The sequence below is a fragment of the Chrysemys picta genome, chromosome 14 (assembly GCF_011386835.1).
Source record: "Chrysemys picta bellii isolate R12L10 chromosome 14, ASM1138683v2, whole genome shotgun sequence".
Classification (NCBI taxonomy): domain Eukaryota; kingdom Metazoa; phylum Chordata; order Testudines; family Emydidae; genus Chrysemys; species Chrysemys picta.
Window position 1 is genome coordinate 34,392,884 of NC_088804.1, and position 16,430 is coordinate 34,409,313.

A 16,430-nucleotide genomic window follows, 5' to 3' on the forward strand; every position below is an offset into this window, starting at 1 on the left:
CATTACACACATTGAATCTATTTCCCCCATGTTAAGTATCCTCATAGCTTCTTGTCAAACTGTCTTAAATGGGCTGTCTTGATTATCACTACAAAAGTTTTTTTTCTTCTGCTGGCAACAGTTCATCTTAATTAATTAGCCTCTTAGAGTTGGTTGGGCAACTCCCACCTTTTCACGCTCTCTGTATGTGTATATATATATCTCCTCACTATATGTTCCATTCTATGCATCCGATGAAGTGGGCTGTAGCCCACGAAAGCTTATGCTCTAATAAATTTGTTAGTCTCTAAGGTGCCACAAGTACTCCTGTTCTTTTTGCGGATACAGACTAACACGGCTGCTACTCTGATTCCTTCTAGACATTTAAATCATAGACTGGATAAGTGGGACACTATCTCTTGGTGATTTTATGATCAAATAATTTAGATAAACTTTGCAGTGAACACTTAACATTTATTAAATACATGACAGTAAATTTACAGAAATTATAAGACAATATACATAATTGGACACATTATTCTAGATTTGTTTACTACTAGTTCACAGATAATATCCCATAACATCATACAACACAAGATTTTATTATTGAACGTATTCCTATTTATGTCACAGCTCTGCAGACGACACCACTTTACACATAGGAGCCATAATATCTAAGTCCAGCCACAGCAACTGTAGTTTAAAATGGATAGAGGGAAAGACTTTACAGAAAGCAATTGGTCATTATGGTGGTCAGGTGCTAGCAGCTTCTTTCAGTTGCTCAACACTGGTTGGCTTCTCTTCCTTTTTGCATTTAATCCCAAGGAAACTGAAAATTTTCATCAGCATTAGGTCAACAATCTCTTCCTCTTCGGAAGCCTAAAAAAATGACAAAAATAAAGCCCCATGCTGCTGCAGCTGTGTATGGATTGCTAGTTTAAATAAATGGAGTGAAATCCTGGCTACCATTTGCTTCAATTGGGCCAAGATTACACATAGAGAATGTAAATACTGTAGGTACAACAGACATGGATTCAGGTGGATGAGGCTGAATATCACCATCACTGCAAAAAAACTCAGCTTGTTGCAACATGCTGGGTGAAAATCTGGCTCCACTCAAGTGCAGGGGAGTTTTGCCATTGACTTCAGTAGGGTCAGAAATTCAACAGCTAGCTATACACCCGACAGTTCCCACAGATACATGCCTATAACTCCTAGTAAAGTGAGTGGAAGTTGCATACGTGCATCTAGTGCTTACATTAACAATCTGTTCTGTTTTCCATTCGCTTGGTTTTATATACAATACAACAGATTCATCAAGGGCTTCATGTAGAACAGGGGTCGGCAACGTTTGGCACGCGGCTCGCCAAGATAAGCACCCTAGCGGGCCGGGCCAGTTTATTTACCTGCTGACGCGGCAGGTTCGGCTGATCGCGGCCCCCACTGGCCGCGGTTCGCCGTCCCGGGCCAATGGGGGCGGCGGGAAGCAGCGCGGGCAATGGATGTGCTGGCCGCGGCTTCCCGCCGCCCCCATTAGCCCGGGACGGCGAACCGTGGCCAGTGGGGGCCGCGATCGACCGAACCTGCCGCGTCAGCAGGTAAATAAACTGGCCCGGCCCACTAGGGTGCTTACCTTGGCGAGCCGCGTGCCAAACGTTGCCGACCCCGATGTATAGCATCAAAGAGAATTTCATACCACAATATCAGTATCTCAAAAGGAATCTTTGCTATGGACTTCAGTGGATTTCAACCTAAACTGAAATTGCTGGATTTGGTGTAGGTACATATAATAGAAATTACAGATAAAACTAAGATTAATGCACAAAAAGTAGGTAGCTAGATGCTTACCTGACTTGTGTGCACAAGTTGTTTTGAGAGTGTATATATTTCTATTAATAAAATTTAGGCTGACTTAGAAAATCTGGCTCTGTGAATTGAAAAGAGCAGTGTAACTTTACAAAAGCTAAAATGTGTTTAATTAGAATAGATTGTGAGCTCTTAAAAGCAGGCACTGTGTTCTCATCAGTGTTTGTACAGCACTGTAAAATGTCCCAATCCAGATTAAGGCCACTGTGTGCTACTGTAATGTAAATATTAAATAATAAAACAGTTTAGATGAACATACCTGATAATGTTTCTGTTCCTCACTAAAAGCAACCAGAATCACTGAAATGAACAGATTGAGCACCACAAATGTCATGAAAATGATACAGGATCCAATTAAGAAGGAGCCCAAAATTGGATTATAGTCCAAGACCTGGAGAATAAATAAAATAAGGCATTATGTTTTTTATTATAGTAGAAAAAGGTTGGCAGCAGGATCAACTTAAAACCCCGAAAAGGGCATCCAAGTTGTTGATAGAGTATACAATATGTTTCTTCTCTCTCCAGGAGTGATTTTCATGCTATGATGTACTATACATCGGAGGTGATAGAACATGCTTTTATGCATGTGATGCATCCATATGTATTATGGGCCATGCTTTCTTTTGTTTTTTAAATGTGTGTGAATTTAGTGATCACGAAGGTGTCAGCTTGACAGACCTGGAAACCAAAGGCTTCTGCTTATCCCTTGAACAAAACAGCACAGGCAGTGCAAGCTACACCATGCATTCCTGACAGTCTGCCCCTGTAGTGAAAGGACAGGTCAGCCTCCATATGTATTCAGTCATTGGCCTCTTTGCTGAGGCTAATTATAGTGACGTGGACACTTGTCAAACTGAGCCTGTACCGAGTCCCCACCAAACTCATTTAATCAGAACTACAAAATAGGAGTCAGTTAGCAACAATTTTTCATATGTGGCAACTTGGGTGGGATTTGAACTAGGACCAAGAGGTGAGACACCTCAGTCCTCTGAACCATCCAGTCTTCTGCTGGACTAGTTTTTCAAATAGTCCACAAGAAAAGCATGGGCTTTTGCCTATATTGACTGTATCTACAAGTTTAACTCCTTTTGAAAATGTGCTTCCCTATGTGAAATAGACTTGTTTTTTTTTTTTTTTTCCTTTTAGGCTAAGGGACATCTGCAAACACTTACTACTGGGATTCATGCTTACAATGCTTCAATAATTTCTCACAGTAGCAAATATAACACATGGTAGACTGTTTGCAGGCTTTGGGCAAATATTTATTGATTGACAAATATTTCATACAAGGACAGGATGGCACGTACAAGATAACTATGTCAAAGGTGAAGAGTCACAGAGATTAGCACCACACAAACAAGTTTTGAAGCTATACTATGATTACAAAAAGAACAGGAGTACTTGTGGCACCTTAGAGACTAACAAATTTATTAGAGCATAGCTTTTCTTATATGCATCCGAAGAAGTGGGCTGTAGTCCACGAAAGCTTATGCTCTAATAAATTTGTTAGTCTCTAAGGTGCCACAAGTACTCCTGTTCTTTTTGCGGATACAGACTAACACGGCTGCTACTCTGAAACCTATGATTACAAATTAACCTTCAGTACCAAATGAAGAGAAGCCCATGAAATATGACAAAGAGGAACTAATTTAATCCACAAAAGAATTGGCTAAAAAAAGTTGTAACATGGAAGAATTTTTCTTGGGAGATCAGGGAGTTAAAAATGTATTAAAAATCCAGACATTACATTTGTCCCTTATTGTGCAAACACAACTCCCCTTGGAGAGCAGAAGGTGTACGTATATAGCCACCCCAAGAGGATGGTTGGTCTGTGTTTCAGGTGGTGCATATAGACTACTGATAGTAATGTCTGTTGTCTAGATGAACCATACAATAATTTTGCATTGGCTAGCAGGGAAGGTGGCTATTTAAAACCTGAGTACGTGTCTTAGTGAAGGGTTCAAGAGGGTTTAAATGAAATGGAGAATAGGGTATGAAATATATTTCACCCTAGTCTCTTTTTCATTGCTTGATGAGAAAGTGCTCCCAGATATAAAGCAGGCAGTTGAGCTTTTAAAATCAGAGTCATGTCTAAAACTAATCAAAAGTCTTCCTGTTTGCTGTCTGAGAGCGTTAAGCACTTCTTCCTTTAAAGCATCAAATATTCAATGTTTTATTAAAAATGAAGTAGTGTTAGCTGTACTATTTGGATTTGAGTTCAGCAGGACCGAACTCAAGATTCTCAGGAGCAACATTCTTTCTTTGAGTTTCTTCTAGAAAGGGAAAACATTCAAATGTAGCTGTGTTGATTTCTCAAAATAGTTTCATAGTGCCCCGCTGAGTTATTTATCTGCTTTTCTGCAGTGTAAATACATTTCAGAGCTGGCACTTTTTCTTCGCAAATGAGATCATCCGTTGTTTATAAGAAACCCCACTGCTGCTGCAATTTCTACCAGAAATTAGCTACATAAGACATCCACTTAGTCATTAAAAAACCCTGAGTCCCACTCTCTTGACTCCACTAAACTGTGTGCTACTTTCCCTGAGTAACTTTGTATTCTTATTGCTATTTCCCCATCCCACTCCAGCTCCTCACTGTTGTCTTGTTTTCTCCTCGTTAAGTCATGCCTCCGCTATCTTGTAATCTCTGTGGGACAGGGATAAGCACCTACCACCACACATTTTGGTGAGGATAGAAATAATAATAATGGGTGTCAGTTATAAAATTCTGATCTGGCTTTTTGTACCTTTACTTCCCCAAATTCTGGGACTGCTCAGGTCTGATTTGGGTTCAGGTCTACCTCTATGAATTTGTATTAAAATTAATATTTAAAGTGGTTTTTTTTTAAAGACAAACTTTTAGGAGGTTAGGTTTTTCTGTTTTTACACCTGTACATTTCTAGATGTCTGCTGTCTGCAGTGGCTGCTGTCATTTTGCAAAGCAGAGCAAATGTAGCATGTTACAGACAAGACACACACTGTGCTCTCTTTCCTGGAGCCTTTACTATACTTTTTTTCTTTCATGTTTCATTTTCTTTAGTTTAAAATAAATCACTTTGAAACCATATGGCTGCTCTTTATAGCTCTGATCCACTTCCCATTGAACTCAATAGAGAGACGCTCATTGACTTGAATGGGAGCTGGATTGAGCCCTCAGTATAGAAAATCATAACATGATTTATTAGTTTTTCATTTTATTTGTCTGCAAATAAAAGCAACTTAGTTAGACTGACAGCTCTGTGGGGCAGGAACTATCTTTTTTTGTGCTGTGTTTGTACAAAAGATGGTCATTGGCCTAGGTGCTACCACGATACAAATAATTAATAATAAGTCTCTGAAAGATAGATCTGGTACCTCCTCATAGTTGAAGATTCCCAGCTGAAGGCTGACCATTGTCTCCGCTGAATCAAACAGGGTTTTGTAAGAGTGCAGCTTCCAGCCAAATATCAAATTTGTCTGCAAAGGAAAGAAGGTAGATCTTGCGTCATAATCACAAGTGTTTGTTATCCATTTAGGGTCTGACATCAAAGTTACATGGAGTAGGCAAGAACCTAGAATCTGTGAGTTACTTCTCCTTCTATGATTGGGGCTTGGGTCATGATGCACATGCAGACTAATGGGCCCATCAAACAAGTCACCTTACTCAGTTCCTGACTTTCTCTATGTCAATAACAGGAGTGTTTACAGAGGAGAGAATGGGGGAAACCAGCTTTTTGGGTTTAGTTCAGCAGTAAGGAAGCAAGTGGTAGATGGCCATAACCACAATAAAATATCTTGCATTCATAGATAAGCTGATTTTTCAGCAATGCTGAGCACCTGCAGCTCCTATTAGCTTCAAGTGGTCTTGTGGGTGCTCAGCATTTCTTAGTATCAGATCAACGGTGCCTTTCTTCTTGAAAGATCTCAAAGTATTCTACGAACTATATACACATAAATCTCTTCAGCTATCACTGAAATTCAGTCACCTCTGGCGTGTTTAATACACAACGATAGTATAGAGCAGTGTAGGGAAAGAAGTGGAAAATAATGTTTAGTTATGTCTCTCCAATTAATTTATTTGTTAATGAACAAAGATTGCAAAATCTTAGGGGGTACAGACCACGTCTTTTCCTGTGCCTGTACAGTACGGAGTGCATTTTGGATGCTACTGTAAGATAAATAGAAAATAATGTAAGGAAGATGCAAATAGTGATTTGGGTTACAGGAGATTTATTTATTTTACAATAGTACCCAACCTACACTGAGCCCTACCGTGCTGGATGTTCACATGCTTAATAAAAGGGGGTCTTAGTTTAAAGAATTTACAGTGTAAGTAGACAAGAGAGGGAAACTGGACCTGTTATCTCCATTCTACAGACGAGGAACTGAGGTACAGAGGGATTAACTGACTTGGCCAAGGCCACACAGGAAGTCTGTGGCAGAGCTGGGAATTGAACCCTGGTCCGAGTTCCAGTTCAGTGCTTTATCCTTCTTTGAGATTACTGTTTTGATCTGGTTTATTGCTACTTTGGAGAAGTTCTAATTATTACCTAATCTCTTCAGTGACAGATTGAACATATCTGTTCTATATCCCACCTGCTCTCTACATGGTAATGTACATACAGTGTTTCAAATAAAACAATAAATGCACATAGTTACAGTGCTGTAATTCATTAACCTGATTGAATAAACTAGTATATTTACCCAATAATGAACTTTATTCCTGTATAACCAGCAATGGGCAGGAACCCAAAAAATCTTCCCTATGTTTATTTTACATGTTCCAGACCATATCATATCTGGTGCTGTCAGTCAATCACTCTCCCCTGTTTGGTTGTCCTGTAAGATCTTTGCCCCCTAAGTAAATTTCTGTACATTGCTCTTTGACACATAAACACCATGTACAGGAAATCTATATTTTTTATTATCTTGTTTGTTTATTGAACTTCATTTCAGTTTGCAAAAGAGCAGACAAGTGGATATTTTAACTTGCCACTCATATATGCTGGAGAGTGGATCCTCCCGCAGCATATTGCAGCCATCAAACTGCTCACCCAAGGTCTAGGTGGACAGCTTTATTTCATTTTACATTTCAGAGCCACATTGTTTTCACTATTCAGAAATTATTCATTTTATCTGCAACTAGCAGATTGCAAACAGGAACCACAAAGATACTCACAGCAATGGAATAGGCAAGAAACATGATTAAAATAACAGTGATGAATCCAGAGATGTCACCCCAAGCCCTCCTCAAGGTGGAGGTGATCATGTTTAGTTTAGGGTTGAGCCTCAGGAGATGCCACAATTTCACAGTAGCGAGAAGCACCAGGAAAGCAATTAGGTAGCCAAGAGCTGCATCAGCTGTTGCTGTTTCATTGAAACTTACACACCTATGAGAAAAGAAGATTAATAAACAATGCATGAAAAACTTTCAGAAAATTTCTGTGCACTGCGATTAACAAGCATGCTGCTAGCACTGGTCAGTCAGGGTTTGTCTTCACTGCAAAGTTAATTCAGGTTCTTATTCAGGTGTTGCTCCTAACTCCCCTCCCATCCCATCCTCACACAAGAGTCTCTTGTGCATGGTGATGCTTTACATCTGAGTGGGTTGGCCTATCAGAGGTACAGACTAAAGCCCGAGTACTTCTAATACTCAGTCAGGCCAGGAAGTTCTTACTCAGCAAATCACAGAGTAACAGGTACCTAATGCAAATGCTTAGAGTTTACTGTTGGGTAGTGTAATGGGGTGTATAGACCCTTTCTGGACATTGACAGGGAAAGAGTTTACTATCTTGCTCTGAAAGGGGCCCCAGTTTCCTCCTAGGTCTGCAGAATAGCAAGACTGGGCCAGCTGTAGAGAAATAACTAATGCCCTGCAAATTCTATATGAAGATTGTGCTGTGGGAAGTTGGGTAATAAATCCCAGTGAAAGGGGGAGGGGTTTTAGCAGTCGGGCTGGAGCAGGATGGGTTAGGGGGGCATTCTTGGCTGAAGTAAGCGTGCTACAATAGCTTGGCTTTGAGAGAAGCCAGTTATGTTTGTGTTTTGGTGCTTAAAGAGGCTGCACATTCATTATGTTTGTTACTGTTTTGCAACAGAGCATACCACAAAGGTGTCTAAAATCTGCATAGTCCTGTTATTCTTCTCTCTTGTGACTGGTTTGTTATTAATTTCTATCCTAGGATATTGCTGTGTCTGGCTTTGCTCTGAGCTCTTAAACAGTAGCCATGTATCTACCCAGGGAAGCTGCAGTGAGATGAGGGAAAGGCAGATGATACTCATATAGGGCCTACACCAGCAAGGCCCATCAGTTCCATATACCCCATGTTAGGGGAGGTGGTGCTAATGCCTGCTGTCCTTTAGCGTTTCCCCAGGTGAGGTAACTTTAATTCCTGTCACTGACATAAATCCAAGTCCTAAAATCCTTACACGGCTTACATAATACAGCCATACAGATTCACCAGTGAAATGTAGCTACCTCTGGAGAGCATATATCTCAGGCAGCAGAGGTGCTGGGAAAACAAGGGAGGTACTAGCTAAAGCAGAGAAAGGCAGAGTCATGGAACATTTACTCATCCTTGTGATGCTGGTAGTAGCTGATATCGCGTGCCCCCAGGATTGTCCTCTTCACAAATACGGATAGGGTGCTCCAGCTAATCAGTATAATGGCCAGCTCTAGCAGGTTCCACTTGCTGTGGAAATACCTCCATTTCAGAGCCCTCATGAGCTTTCCCTGTGAAAACAGGAGTTTCAGTTCCAACAGCCCTTGACAAGAATCTCAGCAACATGACTGTATAAAGTGAGCAGAGTAGATCAAATATATCACTGCCACGTTGCTCTAACAAACTTTGATTCCATTCATTTCTGCTAAGGCTGCTGATCCAGCCCCAGTTCTTCCTGGAGCTACAAACAGTTCAGTCCAACATTTGGGATTGAGGGTCCTCTTTGCACAAGAAGAGACCCCTGCACATCTGCTCAACCAGTTCTTGTGCTATTCTCTAGTTACTTCCTTCCCCACATGCACTCCAGTCAAGAGAAATCCCCCCTTTCCTTTATTTATTAAAGGTACAGGATCTGATTCAGACTTCACATTGGCAGGGGTGCTGGAACAATTTGTATAGTGGGGATGCTGAGAGCCATTCAACCAAACTGTAAACGCTGTATATAATGGAAACCTACTGCACCCCCAGCATGCCTAATTCCAGCCCCTATGTCAGGAGCAACACCAATGAAGTGGCTTGATGTAAAACCCTTGTCGTTGAGATCAGAATCAGATCCAGTGACACATGGCAACTGAAGCTTCTGCTGGGTCTTACCTGTGCTACCATATAGTAGATGACAAATAGGAAATAAATCACTTCTGCTGCAACAACAAAGATGTGGAGACCATCTGTGTAGGGGTAGAGCCGGATGCTCTGCAGTTCTGCATGCGTGAAGAAGGCCCCTGAAAAAAAATAAAGCTCTGTTCAGCTCTCTGCTCTTGAAAATTCCTCCCTGAGTCTTGCTTGTAGTGTACTGCAATGCAAGAGCTGAAAGTGCTAGAATTGAAAGTGGGCTCTTACCTAATGCGTTTGTTTCAAACATCAGGCTTATAATACAGAACAGGTTCACATTGGCATTGTAGACTGTAAATTCAACAAACACTGCTCTTGTGAAGGTGTCCAGCCAGACATTGTTGAAGAGATATTGGAGAATTCTGCCAATGAATGCACAAAAGAGAGAATGACTAATCACTTTTGACTCATATTAGAGGTGTGTGGTGTTACATGAGGGGTAGGATTGTTTGTAAACTACATACAGAAAGTGGGGATAAGAGGCAGGGACTTTCAAAGGACACCTGATGTGTAGGTCCAAACAAGGAGGAATTTCTCTGTCCCTTTATGGTCTACACTGCACAATTAGTCTAGTGCTTTTACTCTCCCATGAAATTTCAGGTGTTGGCTAGTACTAAAGCCAAACTACTGGCTGGATCAGTCACCCAGCCTGGCATGGCAAAAGCTAGGTTCCGATGCAGCTATCTCCAACAACATCTAATTTACCTGTAGGCAAATAGGTACACATGGGTTTCCAACACTGGTGGACATTATTTCCTGTTGGTAATACACAGGCCCCTTATCTGCCAACTTGTCTCCAAGCCCTGGGCTCCAAAGGCCTCCATTTTCTGTTATTTAATTCCTAGAAGTAATCTCTGTTGTTCTTCACAAACACAGTAGATTGTTTCCTGTAATGGACAATTCACTCCATCTCTAAGCTTGGCTAGAGGGTGGATATAATGATTGTCTGCAATCATCTGAAGAGCATAAACACTGAGGAGGGTGATAAAAAGCATAGGATTGACCAAGAAGATCTTGCTAAGATTAATGGGATGAACATGAGCAGGGGAAGATTTAGGCTGAAATATTTCCTAACAATGGCATCCAGTTAAACTATGAAATGATCTGTAAAGGGAAGAGGTAGAAAACCTGTTGCTTTAGGCATTGAAAAGTAGACTAAACCAAAAGCTGGAGTGTGCGGAAGAGGGAGTAATGTTGCACTGACTGGGAGGAAGTACTAGGTCTTTTCCAGCGCTAATTTTTTTGATTGTGTGGTAATTGCTTGTGTAAATCTGGAATCCATGTGCATGCATGTAGTTCTAATCTTAGAAAATCAGATTATAATCCTGGATTGGATTTTGGTTAATACATGATATAAAACAAGGTGACAATAGACATAAAACATGAATCAAATCAAAACCACAACAGTAGCAAAACCCAAACACAATAAAAATTCTACCTGGTTGCATTCTTTGGATCAGTGCCTAAGTGAACCACATAGCCTCCTCCCCTATAGATGGCAAGTTTGCCCCACACTGGATGCCCTCTAAGTTTGGACTGGCTCTGATATTGCCATGCAGAACTCAAGTCTGAGGAGTTATCGAAGGCTGAGATATTCCAGTGTTCCCCATAGTCTGACGTGTCTTCTGCTTGGGGAGAATACATAGCATGGCATTCTTGGACCGAGCCTTGCAGTTTGGGAGCTATCGGGCAGGTGTTCCCCTTCACTCTCACTTGACGAATTCGGGCACTGCCTACCAACTTGGAGTTGCCATCTGTAATGAAGCCTAAAAGAGGTATGTAAAAGAGTCAATGTTGACATTATGTCAGGCTTAATAAACAACATAGTCTCAACTCCCATTTATTCCTCACTGCAAGATTTTTTTGTTTTGCTTATTATTTGATTCTGTTTCTTAAATAAAACAAAACCAATGTGAATTTAATACTCAAGAAAACAAAGGATTAATCGTCCTGGTTTGAGTCAGGCATAATGTAATCATAAGAGCTAATTCTTACATAGAGCTTTTCATCCAGGGGGGAGGGATAGCTCAGTGGTTTGAGCATTGGCTTGCTAAACTCAGGGTTGAGAGTTCAATCCTTGAGGGGGCCACTTAGGGATCTGGAGAAAAACAGTACTTGGTCCTGCTAGTGAGGGCAGGGGGCTGGACTTGATGACCTTTCAAGGTCCCTTCCAGTTCTAGGAGATAGGATATCTCCATTAATTAATTATTTCACAGGCCATCAGTATCATTATCCCCATTATACAGCTGAGGGTCAGAGCGGGGAAGCAACTTGTCTAAGGTCACCCCACAGGCAAGAGCCAGGAATAGAACCTAGAGCTCATGAGTCTTGGTCTATTGCAGGGGTCGTCAATGTTTGGCATGCGGCTCGCCAGGGTAAATAAACTGGTGGGCCGGGCCAGTTTATTTACCTGCTGATGCGGCAGGTTCGGCATATCGCGGCTCCCACTCGCCGTGGTTTGCCGTCCCAAGCCAATGGTGGCGGCGGGAAGCTGCGGCCAGCACATCCCTTGCCTGCGCCGCTTCCCGCCGCCCCCATTGGCCCGGGACAGCGAACCGCGGCCAATGGGGCCCGCGATCGGCCGAAGCTGCCATGTCAGCAGGTAAATAAACTGGCCCGGCCCACTAGGGTGCTTAGCCTGGCGAGCTGCGTGCCGCATGCCAAACGTTGCCGACCCCTGGTCTATTGTATCAGAGTTACCCTACACACAACTCTGCCAATGCACTTCAATAGCACAGAAACGCTTCTGAGCACCAAAAATGGGCTGAATTTATGTTTTGGGATTTGCCCTGATAGGGAGCAGGATGAGAACCCCAATACTTTTATTCATTGGTGGCCTAAGCCATAAGCACAGATCTGGGGAAAAGCTGGTAGTATCACTAACACCTGCTGCCATCTAGCTGTTTGGCCTTGTTTTAAACGACAGCTGTTCATGGTGGGAGGGATAGCTCAGTGGTTTGAGCACTGGTCTGCTAAACCCAGGGTTGTGAGCCCAATCCTTGAAGGGGCTATTTAGGGATCTGGGGCAAAAATCTGTCAGGGATGGTACTTGGTTTTGCTGTGAAAGCAGGGGACTGGACTCCATGATTTTTCAAGGTCCTTTCCAGTTCTACACTGCTATGGAAAAGTCACCAGGCATATATTTTAGTACAACACTAGACACAGATTATGTAGTGTTACAATAAGACACAGATCTTATGCATTACATAAAAAAGTTAATTAAAGTATTAGGACAAAATCAACTTGGGGCCATTCTACTGACTTCCATGGAGTTACACCAGAGATGAATTTGGCCAATTAGGTTTTAATGCACTGTCTGAATTGTATCCATTCAGCTATGCAGATATTGATCAGCTAATAGGGTAATATACCAGATGACACTAACACATGCAAATCATCAGTTCACCAGACTTGCACCCTAATGTCCCTCCGCAGGAGCCCAATACACATGGACAAGTTGGGGGCATGCACAAAAGTCAGAGTTTTGAATGCCAAGTCAAACAATGTGAAATCCAGTCAGAACTCTGCACCTTGATATGAGCCATATAACTTGTTGACTAAGGTAGTTCTTGCCCATGTGAAGAAGTCCTGATAAGAGAAGATATCCTGAAACCCATCCGTAAAGCTGCTTTCAATATGCTTGTTCAGATAGTAGGAATTGGGATCTCTTTGTCCATAGGCAACCAATAGTAGCATCCATAAAAATCCCAAATAGGCTGGAAAGAACAGCAAATATGCTTTTAGGTTAGAACTGATATTGTTTGTCTAGTACAGAGCAACATGACAATTATTGCTATTATCACTTAGTATTAGGCTAAGAAGATGTCTGGCAAAATTTCTCTCTCTGGACTATATCAGATCAGTGCTGAATTTACATGGGTTGGCTTAGACTGTTGGGAGCAAGAATGGAGCCTAGGATATTAACTATGTGTAATTCTTGCTCACAGGAAAGAGCAAACCCACCTTCTCCCAGCTATTAACCTCCTTCATCCTCTCCCTCTGCCTTCAACATAAACTCTCACACTCCTCTTGCCTGTTCTCTTAAAATACAAGCAAGCTGTGTTCGCCCCTTCCTCAGAAAGCCCACCTTTAGCCCCACTGGCATCTCTAGCTATTACCCCATTATTGCCTTCACCCTCTGAATGCACTATTTACAATCCATATATCCAATAGGTAAGCCTGTGTAAAGCTCTCCCTTCCCCATCCAAGGAGTCCAGCAGGATAATATTAGCACTGATTTGCAAACACATGAAAGAGCTTTGTCACTAAAACAAGAAGATCATCTGCGGGCAGATTGCAGACCCAGTATTTCTCTGATTAAGGCAAATGCTTTCTGCTCCTTGACGTGATTGTTCTTCATTCTCTGAATGTCTGTGGCAGGGGGTGGCTGGTAGATGTTGCTTCTGCTATCCCGTCGAGCTCCAAATAGAGGGTTTGAGTCGCCTGTGTGTAAGGACGATAAAAGCCAACATGTCAGCAGCTCCTCCAAGCCCTGCTTTTTATTTCTAGGGCACCTCAGCCATTTCAGGGCAACATTTCTAGTTATATAGGGTTTCTCAGCCGGGGGGGAGAGCAACCCTGGGCTGGAGCAACAGACTAGTTGGAGGTGAAGGGCTGAGGAAAGGATCAGTGCTGGAGGGAAAACTACCAAATCCACATGCTGCTACTTCTGCAGGTAAAGTGACCAGTCTGAAAGCCGATGACTTTCCCTTCCTGCTCCCATTGTGCCCCTTATGTAGATGGCTGTGGGGGCAGCTTATAAACACAGGGCTGCAGGCTCAGGCCACAACCCAACAGTCCAGGCTTCTCTTCTCTGCTCCCATGGCTCTCAGCCCAGTCTTGGGTGGCTCCAAAGGATGCCCCACCCCAACAGATCCAATGCCCAGCAGCATGAAGCCTGTTGAGTGGGGGAGAGAGAAAAGTCAGCAAAAAACATGCCGAAGAGCAAAAAAAAAAAAAAAATAGATAAAAATAAGAAACGACAAATAGGAATAAAGGGAGGGGGGAGAGAGAAGGGCCAGAAAGGAAATGGCTCCATCTACCAGCCCACAGAGGTAGGGGATAGGCATCATATCCCCAGTCTTTGTGCCCTGTGCAGTTAATACAGTGAGGCAGGGGTTAGCAGCAGGACCAGAGGCTTCAAAGACAGCTGGGAAGGTTGGGGCCTTGGTCCCAGCCCCTTTCAGCACAGGGCAGCAGATTCTGCCATTGCTGTCCCTGTGTGCACTCCCGCAGTGCCTTTGCGAACTGTCAGGAGAACGGTGTCCCCCCGCACCCATCTCACACAGCAGTGAATCATAAAGCCACATGGGACAGATCCTCAGCAGGTGTAAATTGTCATAGTCCCATCAGAGTTCACTGAGCCAAGACAATTTCCACCCACTGAGGATCTGCCCCACACTGGCCCACAGCGTATGTACATACGGTACATACATGCAGACACCTACACAGTATATTTATACATGTATAATTAAGCCTAGCAGCAAAGGCTGAACATCCAGAAAATGGAAAATAATGGAGACTTACCGACTAGCTAGGACAAGGAACCGAGGGTTTTAGCTCAAACAGGCTACAAATATCAAGTACCATAAATGATTGAACACCCTTCTGGGTTGTGAGAAGGGGAAAAAGAAGATTCAGATGAAGAGAAAGATAAAAATAGATCCCAACACAATGGGGAATGACCTGCGCACGGCTTGCAGGGCTGATCACAGGCAGCAGGATTTACACTTCAGAAAGATACAGGGAAGCCTGGCAGGCATCCAGTCCAGTGCCGGAAATTGACATACCCTTTGTAAGAGGGTTGGTGCAATTGCTACGGCAAAAGGCAATTTCCCAGGTGAAAACTGCTTCCTCTACCCACTGAACCCCCCTTCCCCACCTGGTGAATAAATTAAAGCAGGTTTAGAACTTGCTGGCCTCTTAAGATCAGGCTGATAGAAAACAGCAAATCAAACACAAAACCCCCCTCTCTGGGGAATAGCACCATTTCCTTGATTCTACCAGTTTGGCAGGTCCACGAATCCTTGCTGGGATTTCTTGCTTGTGATATATTGGGGAGGGAGTGTGATGGGGTATATAAACCCTGCTCAGTGTGGAAGGGGTTACAGAGTTGCCTTGGGGAAGGCTGGCCTTGCCCCTCAGCCCTGTCAGTCATGTCAAGGATGGAATAAGGTCTTAAAAATGGGAAATTCCCAGCAGTAGCAGTAGCAGAGAGTCCAGGGTGGTTCTACAGCTCATAGAGGAGACTCCTGGAAGCTTTTGGGGGGATCTGCCCTTGGGAAGGTCATTTACCAGCCTCCCCCCCAGCCCTGTGCTTACAAGGAGACAACAACCCTGGTGTACTGGCTGGGTAAGATAGGTCCAGCAAGCCCCAAGGCAGGCCAAGTAGGCAGCTGGTGCGTATACCCTTGTCCCCATTTGAGATTATTGAATCTGAGAGTAGCCAAAGGGCCTAAGGGAGTGAGAGCCAAGAGCCCCGTCCTCAGCAACACAAAGAGACTATGTAACCCAATTTGTGTCATTGGGCCTCCTACTTAGGCAGATGGAGGTGCCCTAAGGACTCTTCGGGCCTGCCCAGTAGAAGGTGCCTATCAGAAGCCTGAGAACTGTGGTAGCGAGTTGTAGTATTAAGGCAGTACTCTGCACACTGGACAATGGAGCTCCCATTGACTACAATACATTTTATTTATACACACTATTTAAATAAAGTGTATTAAGGCCACATAAGCCACCAGTTGCTTATGGGAACTGTAGCACATCAGTTCCATCTTGGGTAGAACAACAGCTGAGAAGTTAAATCAATAGTAAACTAAGGAGTTACGTATAATGGCAAGGAAGATCATGGAGGGAACTTCTCTAAGATGGAAGCTGGGGTTTATTGATATTTTTTCAGGCCTGGGTTTACAAAATCTAGTGAAAAGTGCAGCATATCACACTGTGCATTTTCATTAAGTTGTGGAGTTGTTGTAGTTGGTTGCAAAACAATCCATGATATAAACATTGGGAAGTTAGCTCAGCACTAATGTAAATTGCATTGTGTTCGGGAATGGAAAACTGTGTGCATTCCCTGTACATTCTTTTTTCCATATGTAATTTTGTTTTTTATATTTTGGATGAGAGTTGAATCATTTAAATTAGTTTCTTCATATTTGCGTCCCTCTGAAATCCTATTCCAGTTTTCAGCTAGTCTGCTAAATATTATTCCCTTCTTCTGAATTCTGTTCCTTGGATATTGAAACTGTAACACAGCTGCTGAAGTTTACGACATGC

At 42.8% G+C, this 16,430-nt stretch overlaps 1 protein-coding gene across 1 annotated transcript in view; it reads right to left on the reverse strand.

Annotated features, from left to right (window-relative positions):
- Positions 1-432: 432 nt before the first annotated feature.
- Positions 433-16,430, reverse strand: part of LOC101941472 (polycystin-1-like protein 2) — a 67,799-nt gene continuing 51,801 nt past the window's right edge. The window contains exons 34-43 of the mRNA XM_024105540.3: positions 13,461-13,601; positions 12,689-12,874; positions 10,597-10,924; positions 9,387-9,520; positions 9,141-9,268; positions 8,397-8,557; positions 7,004-7,214; positions 5,200-5,301; positions 2,105-2,236; positions 433-858 (exon numbers count right to left, since the gene is read on the reverse strand). Of these exons, the coding sequence (XP_023961308.3) occupies positions 733-858; positions 2,105-2,236; positions 5,200-5,301; positions 7,004-7,214; positions 8,397-8,557; positions 9,141-9,268; positions 9,387-9,520; positions 10,597-10,924; positions 12,689-12,874; positions 13,461-13,601 (1,649 nt within the window). The 3' untranslated portion in view covers positions 433-732. The remainder of the gene's footprint in view (positions 859-2,104; positions 2,237-5,199; positions 5,302-7,003; positions 7,215-8,396; positions 8,558-9,140; positions 9,269-9,386; positions 9,521-10,596; positions 10,925-12,688; positions 12,875-13,460; positions 13,602-16,430) is intronic.